This window comes from Crocodylus siamensis, chromosome 11 (assembly GCF_052110815.1).
Source record: "Crocodylus siamensis isolate JL-2025a chromosome 11, ASM5211081v1, whole genome shotgun sequence".
In the NCBI taxonomy this organism is placed as follows: domain Eukaryota; kingdom Metazoa; phylum Chordata; order Crocodylia; family Crocodylidae; genus Crocodylus; species Crocodylus siamensis.
This window is the reverse complement of record NC_143405.1, coordinates 50662419-50678930: the sequence shown is the minus strand read 5'-3', so window position 1 is coordinate 50678930 and position 16512 is coordinate 50662419. Positions and strand designations below refer to the sequence as shown.

The 16512-nt window shown below is 45.7% G+C and overlaps 1 protein-coding gene across 3 annotated transcripts in view; it reads left to right on the top strand.

The window, feature by feature from the left end:
• Nucleotides 1-16512, top strand: part of GRIP2 (glutamate receptor interacting protein 2) — a 165741-nt gene that overhangs the window by 91144 nt on the left and 58085 nt on the right. For all 3 annotated transcript variants that reach the window (XM_090021476.1, XM_090021480.1, XM_090021479.1), the window contains exons 3-9: nt 94-229; nt 1077-1222; nt 2325-2411; nt 2740-2815; nt 3312-3457; nt 11211-11358; nt 11884-12053. In XM_090021476.1, the coding sequence (XP_089877602.1) occupies nt 94-229; nt 1077-1222; nt 2325-2411; nt 2740-2815; nt 3312-3457; nt 11211-11358; nt 11884-12053 (909 nt within the window). The remainder of the gene's footprint in view (nt 1-93; nt 230-1076; nt 1223-2324; nt 2412-2739; nt 2816-3311; nt 3458-11210; nt 11359-11883; nt 12054-16512) is intronic.

The window sequence follows — 16512 nt, the reverse complement described above, 5'->3', positions numbered from 1 at the left end:
TAGCACTTCATTGGCTCGACCAAACCATCCGTTCCACTGAGACACTCATGGTGATGGTGTTGGCTTGATTTCTTTTCCAATATTTCTCTTCAGAGGAATTCAGAGGAGTTACTATTGTGGAGCTGATTAAGAAGGAAGGAAGCACCCTCGGGTTAACCATATCAGGGGGCACGGACAAAGATGGAAAGCCAAGAGTCTCCAATCTGAGGCCAGGAGGATTGGCAGCAAGGTGAGAACTCTGCTTGGAGAGCGTGGCATATGGACATGGAAAGAAGTAGCTTTGGATAATGGCTAATGAGTTAGCTTGGGGCTTGAACGATGCTAGAGAATGTAACATTTTATTCTAGCGAGTAGAGTTTGTTCCATTGTGAGCTATTTCCTATGCAGTGAGCATGAACCAGCAGTTTGAGAGCACATTTTGGAATGGTTTAATGAGAATGGTTTGGAGGGTTTCTTTTGATCCAGCCAGTTATAAAGGTAAGTGGCTCTACACAATTGGAGTGGTTTTTTTCATGATTGCACCTACATAGTTGAATACATCCTGGCTGCATAGTGGTTTAAATCTTGAACCAGTTTGACAGCTGAATGTGGGTTTGACCCTAAGACTTAACACTATCGATATTGGATCAACTAGGAGAGTGGGTGAGAGACAAAAGGGTGAAGGAGAAGAGAAAAGGAAAATTTGAACATTTTTTGTAGAGAGCAGGCAGGGAAAAACCCAGAATTTGTCTTGCTAGTTGCAGTTTTTATTCAGATGATGTACTTGATATCTGCCTCTGGCTTGCCTGTGAAAGTTTTCACAAAGGTGAGTGGCATGGAGAGAGGTTGTGAACACCTCTTTTTCAGTTGTTCTTATTTGTCTGAATCTGAATGCTTGCCACTTAGAAAATTCAGTAGACTGGCAGGTTTACCATCCCTCAGCCACAGGTGGGTCATTTTTATATTCCGTTGGATAAAACGGCTAATCCATCTTTGATGGGGTGTTCAAAACACTGTCCTGTAGCAAAAGGTGCACCAGACCATCCAGAGAGAACATAATGGAGAAGACTTTTTTGTTACCATTCGTTTCTTTACAGAAGCGACCAGCTAAACGTTGGAGACTATATCAAGTCAGTGAATGGTATCAACCTGACTAAACTGAGACATGATGAGATTATAAGCCTGCTTAAAAATGTCGGGGAAAGGGTGGTACTAGAAGTGGAGTATGAACTACCCCCAGCTGGTGGGTGCCTCTCATTTCTTTCTTTTTGTGTTTGACTATCTGTTCCGGGATGCATATGAGTTTTGTTTATTGTTCTGGCCTTCATCACCCAAATGTTTAATGGGGCACATCCCATTTTCATCTGTCTGTGAAACTTTGGTGGAAGTGCTGTTCTTCAAGTTCAGTTAGAGCTCTCCTCTTCCAGCATAATGGGTACCCGTTTGTGCGCACTAGCTGGAGAGCGCTGATTAGATTTCTGTTGCTTTACTGTGACTTGACAGTAAATCCTGACCTGAATCCCAGTGCCACCTTATTGGGGCTGTAGTACAAAGTATTATTAAAAATCTTAAGTATGCATTGCCAGACCTCTGCTTTTTCTGTTCAAACTGTGTGTAATGTTTTGGGCACTATGCTTTTTGCATAGGTAGGCTGAGAAAATGTACTTTCTCTAGTTATTAGATGAGCTACTTCATCTACAACGAAGATTGTCTTCTCATGTTTTGGAGAGTTTTGGCTGAACTTTTCTCAAAAAAATGCAAATGGGGGGAAAAAAGTGTGGGAGGAGGGGCACTTTCAGAGCATCTGTTCCTTAAGGGTTTTCCACCATACGAATGGTGCTCAGCATACACATACTCCCATCTGCCCAATGCAACCAAACCAAAGAAAAAATATTCAACAACAATTCAACCTAAACCAAGAGGTGGGAATATAGTCTGTGTAATATATTTAACTTAAACACAACTGATTTCTCCCTAGGATCAGTTTAAAACATTTGCTTAACCTTCTTGAAGTAAAAAAAAATATATATTGAGGGAAAAGCCCAACTTTATACACTGAGGATTTTAGATTTCCTTATTCTTTAAAGTCCATCTCTGACTTAATATTTTTTTAAATAAATTTGAATTTAGCTCATATTTATGAGAGAGGCCGCTGGCTTTTGATTGACACTAATCACATTAAAAGTGTTTGAGAAATGGCAGGGTTTCATTTGAATGTCAAAGTATTAATCAAGTCGAATTGGAGGAAATATAGACTACATGTAGCTGTAGCTTAATGTTATTTCCAAGAGTTAAGGGAAGAAAAGGTTTATGTTTATTCATCTTTCTCTTTTTTTCTTGTGTAGCACCAGAAAGCAGCTCTGGCATTATTCCAAAGACTATAGAGGTGTCTCTGTACAAGGAAGGCAACAGTTTTGGCTTTGTTCTAAGAGGTCAGTAACTCCTGTGATGATATTGATAAAGACCGGGTAAACAAAATGCTGGTGTGAGCACATTTGAAAGCAGAGTGGAGGGAGGAAAGAGATAAGAGAAAATGAGAGTTGAAAACCTTGGATGAGAAACAGAACTGTGACCTAATGTATGTACTAAGCAACCTTCAAGGACTGCTGGCTGGCTGACTATCCAGAGCAGACTTGCTTGCAAGCTGTGTCAGCTCTTACATAAAAACTGTCTCCGGTCCTCCATCACCCACAATGAGAGAGTAAGGACTTGCAGATCCAAGGACTGCAGTTACTCATGACTTTCCTGGTTTGATCATAGGGGGAGCCCATGAAGACTGGCACAAATCCAGGCCATTGGTACTCACGTATGTGAGGCCAGGTGGCCCAGCAGACAGGTAATACTCTTTTTTTTTTTTTAACGTCCTTCAACAATGGCATTTAACAAAATGTTCACACAGCTCTGATTAAGCAAATTTCAGATATAATATCCACTGGCCCTTCTTGCCTGCATCTCCAAAGGACTTAATTATAGCTTTCAACGTAAAGTCTTTTGGGAGAAGACACCTGTGAAGTTATGAGTCCTGTACCAATATGTGCATGAGATGGCTAGCTTGATAAACCTTGGAGCCAGGTAGGGAATTTTCTAGTATGCTTAGAAGTTCCTCTTCCAGAAACAATTGCTTAATTAATTGAATGCAGATCTCTCAAGGGCCAGTATTGTTAGGCTAGAAGGTCACACATTAAGGGGTCTGAGGCAAAATCTTTAATCTCAAACTACTAATTAAAAGTGACGGGCCTCAGACTATAAATATCCTAAATGACTGTCTGGGGAAGTACTCAAATCATGTTTAATCAAGATTTTTACAGAATTTTGCTTGTGGCTCCCTGCAGGGAGGGGTCCTTGAAAATTGGGGACAGGCTGCTGAGCGTCGATGGGATTCCCCTTCATAGCGTGACTCACGCTGACGCACTGAATATCCTGCGTCAGTGCAGCCAGGAGGCGCTCTTCCAGATTGAGTACGACGTCACCATCATGGGTAAGGACCAGTCAACTGGGGGTGGAAAAGGCAGTTCTGGGCTGGAACTTCTCTGGGTGCTTGCAAAGTGGTGTCAGACAAAGCTCTTGGGTCAGAGGCAATGTCTTTTATTAGACCAACCAAATAACAGGGGAAAAAATGTCTTTTTTTTGCAGGCTTTCAGGTTCAAACATCTGACCTCACGCTGAGGAAAATTCAAAGGTTGTAAAAGTTCTCCTAGGCAGTAAAGGGGGAGGTACAGGGTGGAAGTGTGTGTGCTCTTATTTGTGACAGCTGCGTGAACTGGTTTAGAGGATGCCAACTATGAAGGTATTAAGAAAAAGCAAAATCTGACTTGTGATTGGAAAAGCTCAAAGAAGGTTGAGATGATTAGATAGTTAAAACCCCATTGATTCTGATGGCACCAGGGGTCCATTTTAAGAGGTGATATTGCTAGCTAGGCAAGGTTACAAGGACAGGACACACAAGAGGCTGGAGACGAAGGGGTGCAGAACAGGGTTGTGTACTTCTTGGGAAGGCAGCCAAGGCCTGTAGTAAGTGTATAGGGGGCAGATGAGTTGATTTCAACAAAAAGTTGGACACAGGCATACATTTTTTTTGGTGCTAGATTTTGAACATGCCTTGTTTGGGGACGTTGACTTTCAGAGATCTATATACAAGTCTGCTTCTACTGGGAGCGTACCATTTAAACTAGAATTGTTTCAAGGGAACTCTCAACTAGACAGGAAAAAAGTTAGCGGAGGGCAGAGTATTTCTAAAACAATTTTCGACGCAAAAGTATTGGTACATTTTTGATCTGGAAACCAGAGGTGGGGAGGTTATTAGCTGCTGTATAGCAGTTTAGAGCTGACTTTGGACTGCCTAGCTGTTGCTGCAGGGAGCAGAGTTAATGAGTTTAAGTTTACCACACGAAGCTGTGTTAGCTATGGAAACTCACTGAGCTGTTTCTGAGACTCCGATGCCATGTACCAGTCTCCAGACGGGTTTCCACCACCACTGGAGCCACAAGCTGGACCAGCTATTTCTGGAGCCTTTTCTGCCAAGCCCACAACCCAGGCCAGCACATCTGAGCTCAGGAGCCAGGGAAAGAGGAGGTCTAATGAGATTGGATCGCTTTCTGATTTGCCAGCAAGTTAAGAAATCGAAGGAGTCTGTGGTCCGGAGAGCACTAATGATTTTTTCAAGGAGAAAGGGAGTAAAGGAGAAAGGGCTTAAAAGTTGTGCTCCTACCCCCACTGTGCAGTATTTTGGGAGCTTTGTATAGTGAGTTTGGCCATGTAAGAAGATGACTGCAGAATAATTTGTTCCTGACATAGATGAACACAATTTCAGTCAACAAAGGCTTCAGGGATTTACTTTTTTCCCCTTGAAACATCTTTTCCACCCAGCTGTGTTTCTCTCCCTTCCAACACAATGTCCACACAAATAAGTTGAAGGTCCCGCTCTGGCTGGTGTGGTTAAGGTGCAATGGTTTCTGTCCCAGCAGCATGCAATGGAGTGAATGGACTAGCGGTCACATCTGACCCCTGTGAGTCCCAAGCCAGGAGTAGGTTACACCTAAGACAAAACGTGGGGTTCTTTTGGCTTGAACTCACAACCTTGGGCCTGGAGCATGATGCTTTAAGCGTTGCTGTGCCTGCACAAACATATACAGTCTACAGTCTCTTCTTGCAAGGGTTTCAGGACTGGAAGAGAGAGATTCAGATAACAAGGCATCGGCAGAGCTGAGTGAAAGAAGCTTGCACACTCATTACCTGCACTCTGCGTGGCTTGCCATGTTACAGTAGCCATCTCTCCTCGGCATAATAATTGTTCATCTACATCGTAACAATCCTGAGCCCTGTGCTCTGTTTCTTCAGTGTTATGGCTAGCTAATGTGTGGCTTTCTGAATACAAGTAGTTCCAGAAATAGCAATAGGGATGATCCACTTCAGTGGCCAGCTGTCGTAATTAGACAAATTTCTGAGCAGACGCAAACAATTAATGCTGGGCGAGAAGTGGGTTTTTTTAAGTTTTGTATTAGGCCTGGCTCATCTTCAGTGACTTTACACCTCAAATGTTGGGCTGTAAGAGGTAGTGAATAACCTTTGATATTGTAGGTCCATTCCCAGTTTAATCCTGTATTCTTGTGTCGTGGCCACTACTGGATGCTTAAAGGAAATCTGTAAAGGACAGTTCTTCCATAGAGGAAGTTTTTTACCTATCTCATTAGTGAGAAGTCTTAATTATCTTGCCCTGCTCCCCCGCTTTTTTTTTTGTTCATTTGGAAGTGTGCAAAAATGTGACTTTTAATCCCATCACAGTCTGACGTGGACAGTTTTGCCAGCCTTCCACTAACACTGGAGGTGGGAGATGGCATGACACACCTAATAGTTAAACCTCTTTGCATGTAAATATGATCTAACCACCTCTTCACATCTAAACCTTTCTGTTTACTCCTGATCAACCCTGGACATGATCCTTAATATGAGATAATGCCCGTTATTAAGCAAAGAACAGGCCATGGCTCTACATTACCATCCATCAAGTCACTTCTGAGTGGACTGAGTCTTTGAGATGGAGCAAAGAAGCAACCGTCCCCTCTGCATTCGAGGAACAGGAGAGTCCTCTCGCTGGAGATGCACGTTTATAAATGCCGTACTGAAATGCTTCTGTCCATAGAGCTGGCAGCACGCAGCCCTGGTTTGGCAGGTACTTACAAGATGGAGCGAATCCAAAGTTACATATGCTTAAAAAGAGGAGCACAATGGCTTTGCCGTGACTTCTATTTTCCCTAATATGATTTTTATGGATGCTTGGCTTTTTATAATGTGCCCATCACATACGCAGATCATCCTCAGGTTCATGGGAGATTAAATCATCTTCATTCCTTCTGAATTCACTCTTGTATTCAGGTACACAGACCTCCCGGGGCCCCTGGTGGCAGAGTTGTCACGGTAATAATTAGTACAGATTGTGTCTTCCATCTGAGGAAATGAAAACTCCTTATAAGTGTTTGATTAAAGTAAATGTCTCCATGCTTCATAGAGGTGCCTACGTTGCTCCATTTTACAGCTGGGGAAACCTGAGGAACAGAGCAGTGATTTGCACAGCAGGAGTGTGAGGAGGAAACCAGGGTTTCCATGGTGAAATCAGGCACTTTTAACTGTGCTTTCATGGTCTGTAAACTGGTCTTTTACTAATCAACTTGGCTGACATGTTCAAGGCCCACTTAGGAATTAAGCTGAGCTCCCAACAGATGAACAGGCATTGGGTGTCTAGGTCCCATAGGCAACTGAAAAGTTCTGCCCTCTTATTTAATGTAGCATTTAATTAATAATGTGCTTAGCAAACATCAGCTTTTCTATGCCACATAGGCCCTTCTAAAGACAGTGGCCAGCATTTGAACAGAGACTGTGTAAACAGTGCTTAATTATTGGATTTGCCATGGCATGGGGCATTGGGCTTGAAGGCTTTTAGGCTTGACTTGCTGTTTGGGGAAGCTACTTGCTGGAGATGATGAATGGGTTACAAAGTGGGCTGCAGTCCCAGCCTCCTTTCCCTTTCCTTGGCTGCCTACCAGCCTATTGATTTTAGCTGGAGACTACAGTTCTGCATGGCTCTCTTGCTGAGGAAGCAGAGGGATTGTGATGTCCCACAGCATTAAATGAACTGCTGACTGCTCGACAGTAGCTGAGTAGTGGCAGAGTATCTGGCCTGAAAGGGTGGCATAGGAAACCATAAGCCTACGTAAGCAAACTCTTGCAACCAAAAGGATTTACAGCTGATTGATAATGTCTGAAAGCAGGAAGCTCTGACACTGAGGTGCATTTGTGGCAGGAGAAATGGGTTTCCACCCTTTCCACTCTTTAGGGTAACAACTGAAAACATGTGGCTGCCAACCCATCTATCCATAAAACTGCTGAAAAACTGGGAGGGAACCAAGAAAGCTCCGTATAAAACAGAAGGAAAACTGGAGCATCTCTTGAAGGTGCGATTGAGAAAATGATCTTCAAAAAGCAGCTGAAAAAACCCAGGCCTGTGGGATTGGATTAGGTGACAAATTTTCCTCCTGCTTATACAACATTAAAATCAGGGTATTGGCCTTCATGGAGAGCATGCTGAGTCCACAGTATCTGTGAGGAGATTTTAACAAAAGGCCTGCTGTATTGATGCATTTGCACAGGATCTAGACAGTCTTCTCTTGTCTGCATTGAGACCTTACAGCATTCTCATCCACAGAGAACTAGATCCACGTGACAGAGAAATAGATTTATTATAATTCCGTCCCGCACCCTGAAAACCCCCAAATTGTCTTCCCTCTCTGGAGTAGGGAATTGAAAGACTTGTTTTAGTCCCTTCTTTGCTGCCCACTGACCAATCGTACACCTGGAAAAGTTGCTTGGAATTTGTGCCTCAGTCTTAATATCTGCAAAATGGGGGTAATGATATCTCAGCCCCAGATCTGTTGACAAGTGCAATTCGTTGTCTATAAAGCAGTTTCCACTTGCTATACTGAAGTCAGTCTAATCATGCAAAGTGCCATTGATCGTGCCAAAAATTGGTTCTTGCATTCCAGGACCAAATCCTGTACACATTATAAAACTCACTGTGTGGCCTTGGTCCCTGGTCCATTAACTCAGCAGTAACAGATGTGTGGTTCTTGGCAAATGCGGAACATGTTGAGACAATCTCTTGCCCGAGTGCCGAGCCTGCAAACAGTTGATTAAAACTCTGTTGGCTTGTGGGATGGGATCTTACAATGAGTTGAGCCTTGCTCTGTCTGCAGTGAACTAAGCATGCTTCCCAGTTCCTGATCTCTCATGTTTTATCTGTGCAATGGTACTCCCTGAAATACACAGGTGGCTAATTTTGGGGCTCCTTTACTATCACCTGCTGGTGCCATCCTTCTTTCCATGTTAGATGAGGATGCCCAATGCATAATAAGATTTCTCCAGGGTTGAAGCAGACAGCAGAAATTGAATCAACAGTGTGAGCAATCTGTGGTGCCTGCTGGGTTCTCTCAACATCTTTTTTTTTTTTAATGAGTTTTGGATTTAATAACCCAATGCTAATCACTGCTTGTTAATTTGGCTCTATTCCTGGTTACTGACCTTAGTTTTGAGAGAAGTCCTCCTCAACCCAGTTACATAACATTGAACGGCTGGTCTTTCTTTGGGTTATGCGTTTAAAAAATGCACAAAGAATGATCCTTCTTCAAAAAAAAAAAAATCCGTGTTCCTATTTTCCAGGTTAGAATAGAAGCCAACCAAAGAAGGCAGTTTCTTCGGCAAGAAACTACAAAGCCAGCTCGGTCACTAGGAACCACATGCACTTTACTGTGGGGTTGACTAATTTACTCTGCTGTAAAGTGTCACCATCTACACATGCACCCATATTAGAGCACACTAAATTAATTCAGTCTGCTATAGGATAGTACTGTTGGGTACAGTACTGTCCTATGGCAGAGTAATATATAGCACCACAACGCACATGTAGATGGTGACGGGAGCTGGCTGGAGCATAAGGGAGCACAGTGCCGGGGCCACCTTCCACCTAGCCCTACACTTTAGCTCCCTTGTGCTCCAGTTAGCCTCTCCGTTGCCCAGTGCCACCCCCCAGAGCCTGGGGCTGATCCCCCAGGTCCTCTACTGCTCTGCCCTGGCTCAACATGCTGCTATCCCACCCAGGAGAAATAAACTCTGGTGTGAACTGTGCTAGAGCTTATTTCTTCACTCTAATTGCATGTGTAGTGCACCCGCAGATTGCATGTCTGCACTGCCCCAGGAATACTGTCATAAAACGCACCCCATCCGCTGGCTCCCACTACTTGTGTGCCAATCCTGCAGATGAGGCAAGGTAGCTGTCTGGCAGCAGCACTGAGGTTGTGCTTGAGGCTGCTCTAAGGCCGCCTGTTTCAGGTAGTGCATTCTGGTGTACACCCAGAGCAGGCGTGGAGCAGCAGCAAGTGGGCTGGATGCATTTCACAGCAGCACTTCCCTGAGTGACAAAGATGGGCAGAAGTATTTTGTGCGATTGCTTTCCTCCCAGACTGCAGCAGCAAGTGCAAGCCTGCTGGCTTTCTGCCTCAGGACATTGATTCCAAAACCAGTTCTCTAGTTTGCAGTTGGGAAAATCCCTCAGCCTACATCACTTAGCCCTGACCTGCTATGTGCCTTGGGTAGTCTCTCCATTACTTGCAGCTGTCTTCTTTCACAGAAGAGGCCTTAATAGCACCTCCTGTTAAGCCTAAAAGAGAACTCAGCATATCTGTTGAGGTTAACTAGGTCTGTAATTGTCTTTGCATCAAAGTCTTGCCTGATGAGAGCCCTTAGCAATTCTCAGCATAATGTTTATTAAATGCTGGTTTAGCTGGAACCTTGTTCGAACACAGACGTTACCCCTGTGCCTAGCCTGGGTAAAAGGGCACTGTAACCTGACTGACCTCAAAATAGGACCTGACTGAGCACTTGGCAAAAGCCGAGATGAAGGAAACTTCTGTTCCCCGGACTGTTTGCAGAGGGGTGATGTCTTGAAGGAAGAATGTAAAAGCACCTGGAATTACACTGTGGAGCCAGACGTCCAAGATCTGCATCTGTGCATCTTCCTGTGAGCCAGAGTGAGATGTTTATATAATGATGCAGCCAGATAACGTCAGCATTTGTGTGTCGAGTCACCGTGTGCACCCTGTGGAAGAGTGGAGCCTTGCCCCCAGTGATCTGGGGCCTCGGTGGCACAGAAGGCAGGACTTCTAGGAGCCAATTCTGTTAGTTGCTTTGGAAGCAGGTGTGTGGATAACGCTGCCAATCTCCATGTATCGCTGAGTGGGGAGGGCAGCGGCTCTGGCATGCTGCCTGTGGACCTGTGCAAGGAAGATAAAGTTTTATCTGCTTCATAAATCCTGCTTGTTTATGATGGCCTTGGGTATGTGGGGAGTAAATGTGGCACTTGTGGCAGGGGGTACTTTTATCTTGGCAAACAGGTTTCCAGATTTTTTTTCCTTTCCTCTTCTTGAAAGGGTTTATTGGTATGATGGGAGTTCATATATATTCTCTGTATACTCCTGAAAGTGTGTGTCTGCGCAGGCCTCTGTTACCCAGTGCATTTTCTTCTATTCTGACTAAATGCATTTGCAAACAAGAAATGGAAGGAACAGTAGGTAGCTAGGTAGGTGTGTGCCTTCATTCCCACTTTAGAGATAGGTAATAGAGGCAGAAAAGGTAAGTGATTTGTCAAAGGCCAGAAAGGAAGTGCGCTAGAGCCATGATAATCAAGTGTCTTTGTTTTCCAATCATTTGGGCAGATTACATACCTTTCTTTGAATACCCTGTAATGTGGGTTTTTCCCTGGGGCTTTTTGTGCCATTCTAGGAAGAGGTTCCCAACCTTGGGTCATGACCCAAATGAGGGTCATGGGAACAATGCCAGCAGTGCCGCATACAAAGGATGAGCTGTGCCACGTGCCAGGAGCTCCCCTGCCCCCAGGCCGCCGCTGTACTCTGCTCCCAGCAGCAGGTCACGGCAAAAAAAGGTTGGGAATCACTGATTTAATATGATATCTTTTCCCCCTTCTAATACTGTCTAGCCTTCTAAGATGTAAAGGTGGTTGTGATTTGTTTTTAATGTTATTCATAATATATAGCCTTATAGTATGGCCAGGCCTGATCTTTCTTCTGAATCATAGCAAAAGGTTGGCAGACGGTGGCTTCCGCCTGTGTTGTGTAGATGGAAAGACTGAAATGAAAATGTCCTAAAACACTATTATTGTTTTTCAGATACTGTAGCTAATGCTTCCGGTCCTTTGCTAGTGGAAATAGCCAAGACTCCAGGGTCTACACTGGGGATCACTCTGACAGCAAGCACACACCGAAATAAGCAGGTCATAGTCATCGACAAGATCAAGCCAGCCAGTGTGGTGGACAGGTGCGAAGCTAAGCAGGATAGCAGGGCTGCATATCTTTCCTTTTCCATTGTTTATTTTGTTCCTTTCTTGGTTATATTAAAGTTTCCTCCATTTGAAATAGTGAAGTCCCCAGACCTTGTAAAATGTTAACAAGCTAAAAATGTCTGGGTCATTGTCCATCAGGAATGAATTTGAGTTTATGTGTATAAGAGCTGAACACGAACCTAAAGCCCAGATCTGAACGCTTTCAAGCCTTGAGGTGCTGAACATCTAGTTCCAAAGTCCCTAACGGGTAAGTCGTACAAAAATATAGGAAACTTGGTGGCTTTTGATCTGGCTGTACTTGAACCAAGCCTGACTGTCTCACTTTGAGTTTTTGGCTTCATGTCACCCAACACTCATGCTGGAAATCAAAGGGGAAGAATGGAAAACTGGGAGGCAAATATTCAGAAGAATCAGAATTGCCGAACTTTGCACAGCTCTCCAGCCATGTATGTCACACATGTGCATATACAAGTAATAGCTTATATGTTGTTTCTCTGCAGATGTGGAGCCCTGCATGTTGGCGACCACATCCTCTCCATCGATGGCACCAGCACAGAGCACTGTTCCTTATTAGAGGCAACTCAGCTCTTAGCTGCCACTTCAGAAAATGTCAAGTTAGAGATACTGCCCGTACACCAGAGCAGACTTCCCCTGAAGCCTCCAGAAACAGGTATGTCCTTATAAAAAAAGAATCAAGCAAGGTTGATTGTCCTGAAAGCTAAAGTGATATCTGCTCCATGGTTTTATTAGCTTTCAAATGCTGATCTGTGGGGAGAAAAATAGACATTGCACTGAAATACCTAAGACTGGGTGATATTCTTTAGGGAAATAAATAGTCGAAAACCAGCACTAAACACGAATGCATTGTTCAGAAACATGGAAACCTATACAAGATGGCCTCCTTTGAGGCCTCAAAAGTAAAATACTTTATTCCTTATTTACCAGTCTCTTTGTGCTCTTGTAGTTTTCCTATGGTCAACCTTCATTTTGTTGTGACTGCTTATACCTTTCAATGGATGCTCATAGATGGAGAAATCTAGCAGGAAGCTGGCCTGGTGAGGAAACAAATCACAGCCTATGAGCAGTGTGCTTCCAGGTCGGCATTGGCCTAACCGTTGCTTGATTGTGTGCCAGAACAAATGATGATGGCAGAAACATCCATAAGAGGAATGTTCTCCAAAGAAATATTGGGGTAAAATCCTGGTTTCAGTGACATTGTGGACAGAACTTCTATTGATTTCAAAGGAGCCAGGATTTCCCTCTGGAAAGTAGTGGTGGTGGTGGTGTTTTAGTCTTTCCTTCTGTGTGGAGACAGCTGGGAGTAGGATCCTCACTTAAACTTAAATGCAAGGCCATTGCCATTACATTTGAAGGAGTCGGTCTGCTGTTCTGATGTAAACTGTTTTACAGTTGTCTTTCTGGGAATTGTATGGACACTGACAGACATTCAGACCCCTGATGTAACTCATGGTGTTTTCCATAAAGCACCATGAGGTAGCGTGCCTACCCCTCCCCCCAAGCCAACAGACATTTGCCTGCCGGGTGGGTGGTGTGGGGGGCATTGAGCCTGCCAAGGAGCCCATCTTCAGATCCAAGGAGCCACCCCAGCTCCCCCCTTCCAGCTCTGGGGCTTTCGTCAGCGGGGTGGGGTGCAAGCCGGCAGCAGTGGGCTGCTCCTCTCGTGAGCCGGTAGTTTGCCTGGCCTGAGCTGGGGGAGATGAATTGAAGCCTCCTTGCCTCACCAGCCTGGCCCAGCTCCCTCTAGTGCCGCAGCTGGGGAGCGGTTTGGGGGGGGCCACAAGGTGGCTCTGACCCAACACTCCTCCCACCCCTCCCCCGCTTCAGTTTAGGGTGAACGGAGCAACTCACTGCTGCTGGTTTGCCCCTCCCTCCCTGATGACAGCCCCAGGGGCAGGGTGGAGCAGGGCTGAGCTGCATAAGCCTAGCCCCAGTGGCATGAAAAATTAACCCTAGGGTTAATACAAGTTCCCTAAGGTGCACTGAAATAGAGCGCCTTCATCTGATACTTCATTTGAGGAGGGTTAATTTTTCACACAATTGGACACTTTAAAAGTGCTGTGCAGCTGTGCATGTGTGTCATGGCATGGCCGTAGGGTGCTTGCCAGGGCCTGATTGCGTGAAAATGTAACTTCTGTCTGCACCCTATAGGTCGTGACTGGTGCTAGCATTTCTTTGGTGCTCGGGATTAAATAGTATGACTTTCCATACCAGTCCACCAGCCCATCATAGCAGAGCAATGTCAGCTATTTCTCCCAAAACACGTATTTTTGCTAATGTTGTCATACAGTAGCCCTAGGCAAAACTTGGCATTTCCTTTTTATTTCAGGATAATTTAGGAAAGGGGTGGGGGAGGGGATTAAGATTTTTTTTTCCTGTAATCTTCTTTAGCATGATGTGGCGGAACATAATGTTTAATAACTTCTCTATTTCTAGAAGTTTAAAGCTCCTGGATGCCTAGACTAATTTGTTCAGAATTAAAGCAGTTTAATGAAGGGAGCTAATGACTTGACCCCAGTGCCCGGGAAAAATGGGAAGCTAATCCTTTTTCAGTAGCTATAAAAACGTGCCATTCTCCTATCTGCTTTAGCTCCCTGATCCTGATCTCCTTTCCGAATCCATGCATTTAGGAGACACGTTCAAAGAAGAGATGGCTTCGAGTGTGCCTAGTCATTTTCCCTCACCCTCATGTATAAAATCAGCCAAGCATGGTAGAAATTCAGAGGGACAGTTTTTTAGCATGATTACGGCACTGTAAGGTCATGAAAGTGACTACAGCTCCCCTGTTATTTTAAGCTCTTTAACAAATGGACATCCTTGATCTACACATTGAGCAGCTATTGATATGAAGTGCTGCAGATCAAGGGCAGTGCATGTTCTTCAGGGTTGCATCTTCACAGAGATGGCAGGAGGGGAGGGTGGCAGGTTTTAGCTGCACGATTCTGATAAGGGTTGAGCAACCGAGAGCTGCACATGTAGTAGAGCAACCAGCTATCATGTGCAGGGCCTCAGTGACTCCTGTTACCTGCTTCTTTTATGTAGAGGCTGGAAGTTGCACATCCTCTGCTCCCATTGACCACAGTGCAAAGGGCATGTTACTGGGGGATTGTGCTCACACAGCCATGGTCTTACATCCCCTTTTGTACCAAAGGGCTATAGACCAGACACGACCCTCCATGCCCAGGAATACACTTGGCGTGAAAGAGTTTCAGCCCTGCCTCCAGATGTATTGCTTCCTGCCATTACCAGTGCTGGGGGAGGCTGGAGATGGGGCTGCTATCAGCCCTGCATAAGGAAACGCAAGCCCACCTGGTGTCTCTCCCCATACCAGCGCCAGCATCAACACTTGAATGGATTTCCCTCTGGTGGTTAATGCAGAAGAAGCTTCAAGCAGTTGCTATTGTAGAGGCTTGTATGTGGAGAGCAGGATTTGTATCTCAGACTCTCCCTCCCTCCTTGCATATAGACCCCTCCTGCTTTCTTTGTGTACTTGAAAACAGGAGAGACTAGAGAGGGAAATGGGCCAGGTGAAGGGAAGTGTCAGCCAAAGTCTAAAGTCTGGAGGATCAACTCTTGGAGCACAGGAGGTGGTGTTTCCTAGGGTCATGCCCATACTGAGCCTAGGACCCCTGCTGAGGACATAAGCCTACCCGGTCCCCCCTGCTTTGCAAGTCAGCATAGATGACTCCTAAGCGTGGGCCCCACCACAGCTCTCAGGCTCCCTTCAGGAAGCAGGGCAGGCATGTACACTCAGTGCTGCTTGAGGCACTTTGCACTGCCTGCTTGCTGGCCTGCAGCGTGCCCTGAGCAGGAGCAAGTGGACAACACTTACTTTCTCAATAGCGGTCTCAATTTTAGCGGGGAGGCAATATCAACGCAGCCTAAGACACCACTGCAGTCCCACTCTCCCTGTCAGCTCTGTTTTGAACTGAATCCAAGGTTGCTGGGGACTTTTATTAACAAGTCCCTCCATCCACTCATGGACATAGTTAAATTCATTCAGAGTTTGCCCTACAAGCAAAATACAGTTACCGGCTAAGTAGGAAGAAACCTGATCTTGCAAGTGTCAGGCACTATCAACTCTGATTCAGAACAGTGGTTCTTGTGACCTACCACATTTGCTTTAGCAGCACTATCAGGGAATGGAAAAAATCAGGTTTCTTTACTTCTCACACACTTGGCTTTCATAGGTCTCTTTCTCTTTTTAATAGGGGCAAACATATGGGGATAGTTTGTGGACAAAAAGGCTAGGGACAGACAATCAGAAAACCCAAGCCTGAACTGATTCTGTCTTTGCAGGTTAATCTAACCTGTGTAGATTAAACTGATTTGCAAGTGAACAAACATTCACTTTTAATTCTGGAAATGCAGGCACATGCCTGCAGTGGCTCAGGCTAGAAGCCAAGAGATGCTAGAGCAAGCCCTCCCTTCCTTTCTGCAGCAGCCACAAGGCTGGAGGAAAGTTGAGTTGGAGGGGGGCATGGCCAGGCCCTGACAGGCTGAGCATGATTGGGGAAGGGTTTAAAACCCTACCCTGGCCTGCAGGGACCCCAGCCAGGCTGTGCCTGGAGGTGGAGGGGAGAAGCAGCCCTTGCCAAGCTTGTCCCCAAGACAAAGCAATGCCTCAGGCTGGGCAGTGCCTCAGGTGAATGGGGCAGAGGGTGATTTAAACCCTCCTGTGTCCCCTCCTGGGCATGGGGACCCCAGCTGGGGTCTGTTGGACTTTTCCCCCCTGCTCTCTGCTCATACGGTGGGGGGGCCTGGCGAGAGCTGCCTGTCATGGCCCTGCCACCTGCCTAGGTCTGGGGCTGCTGGGATGAGCTGGGCTGGCCCACAGGCACTGCTGAGGGTGGATACGCAACGGCTGGCTTGGGCTGGGGGGCATGGGTGGTAGCTGGCCAAGCAGCAGTCTGCCTGGGCTGGCTCGGAGGTGCCAGCAGACCCGGAGCCCAGCAGCCGCCTGCCGTGGGGGCTTGAAGCCCCAGCAGCACAGCTATAGCCACACCACAGGCTGGCCGGGGCCAGTGGGGCTCTTCTGTCTCTCTCGCCTCCAGCAGGCTGTTGCCGCCACCATGTGGGTTTTGGGTGGTCAGGTAGAAGCTTTAGGTTGG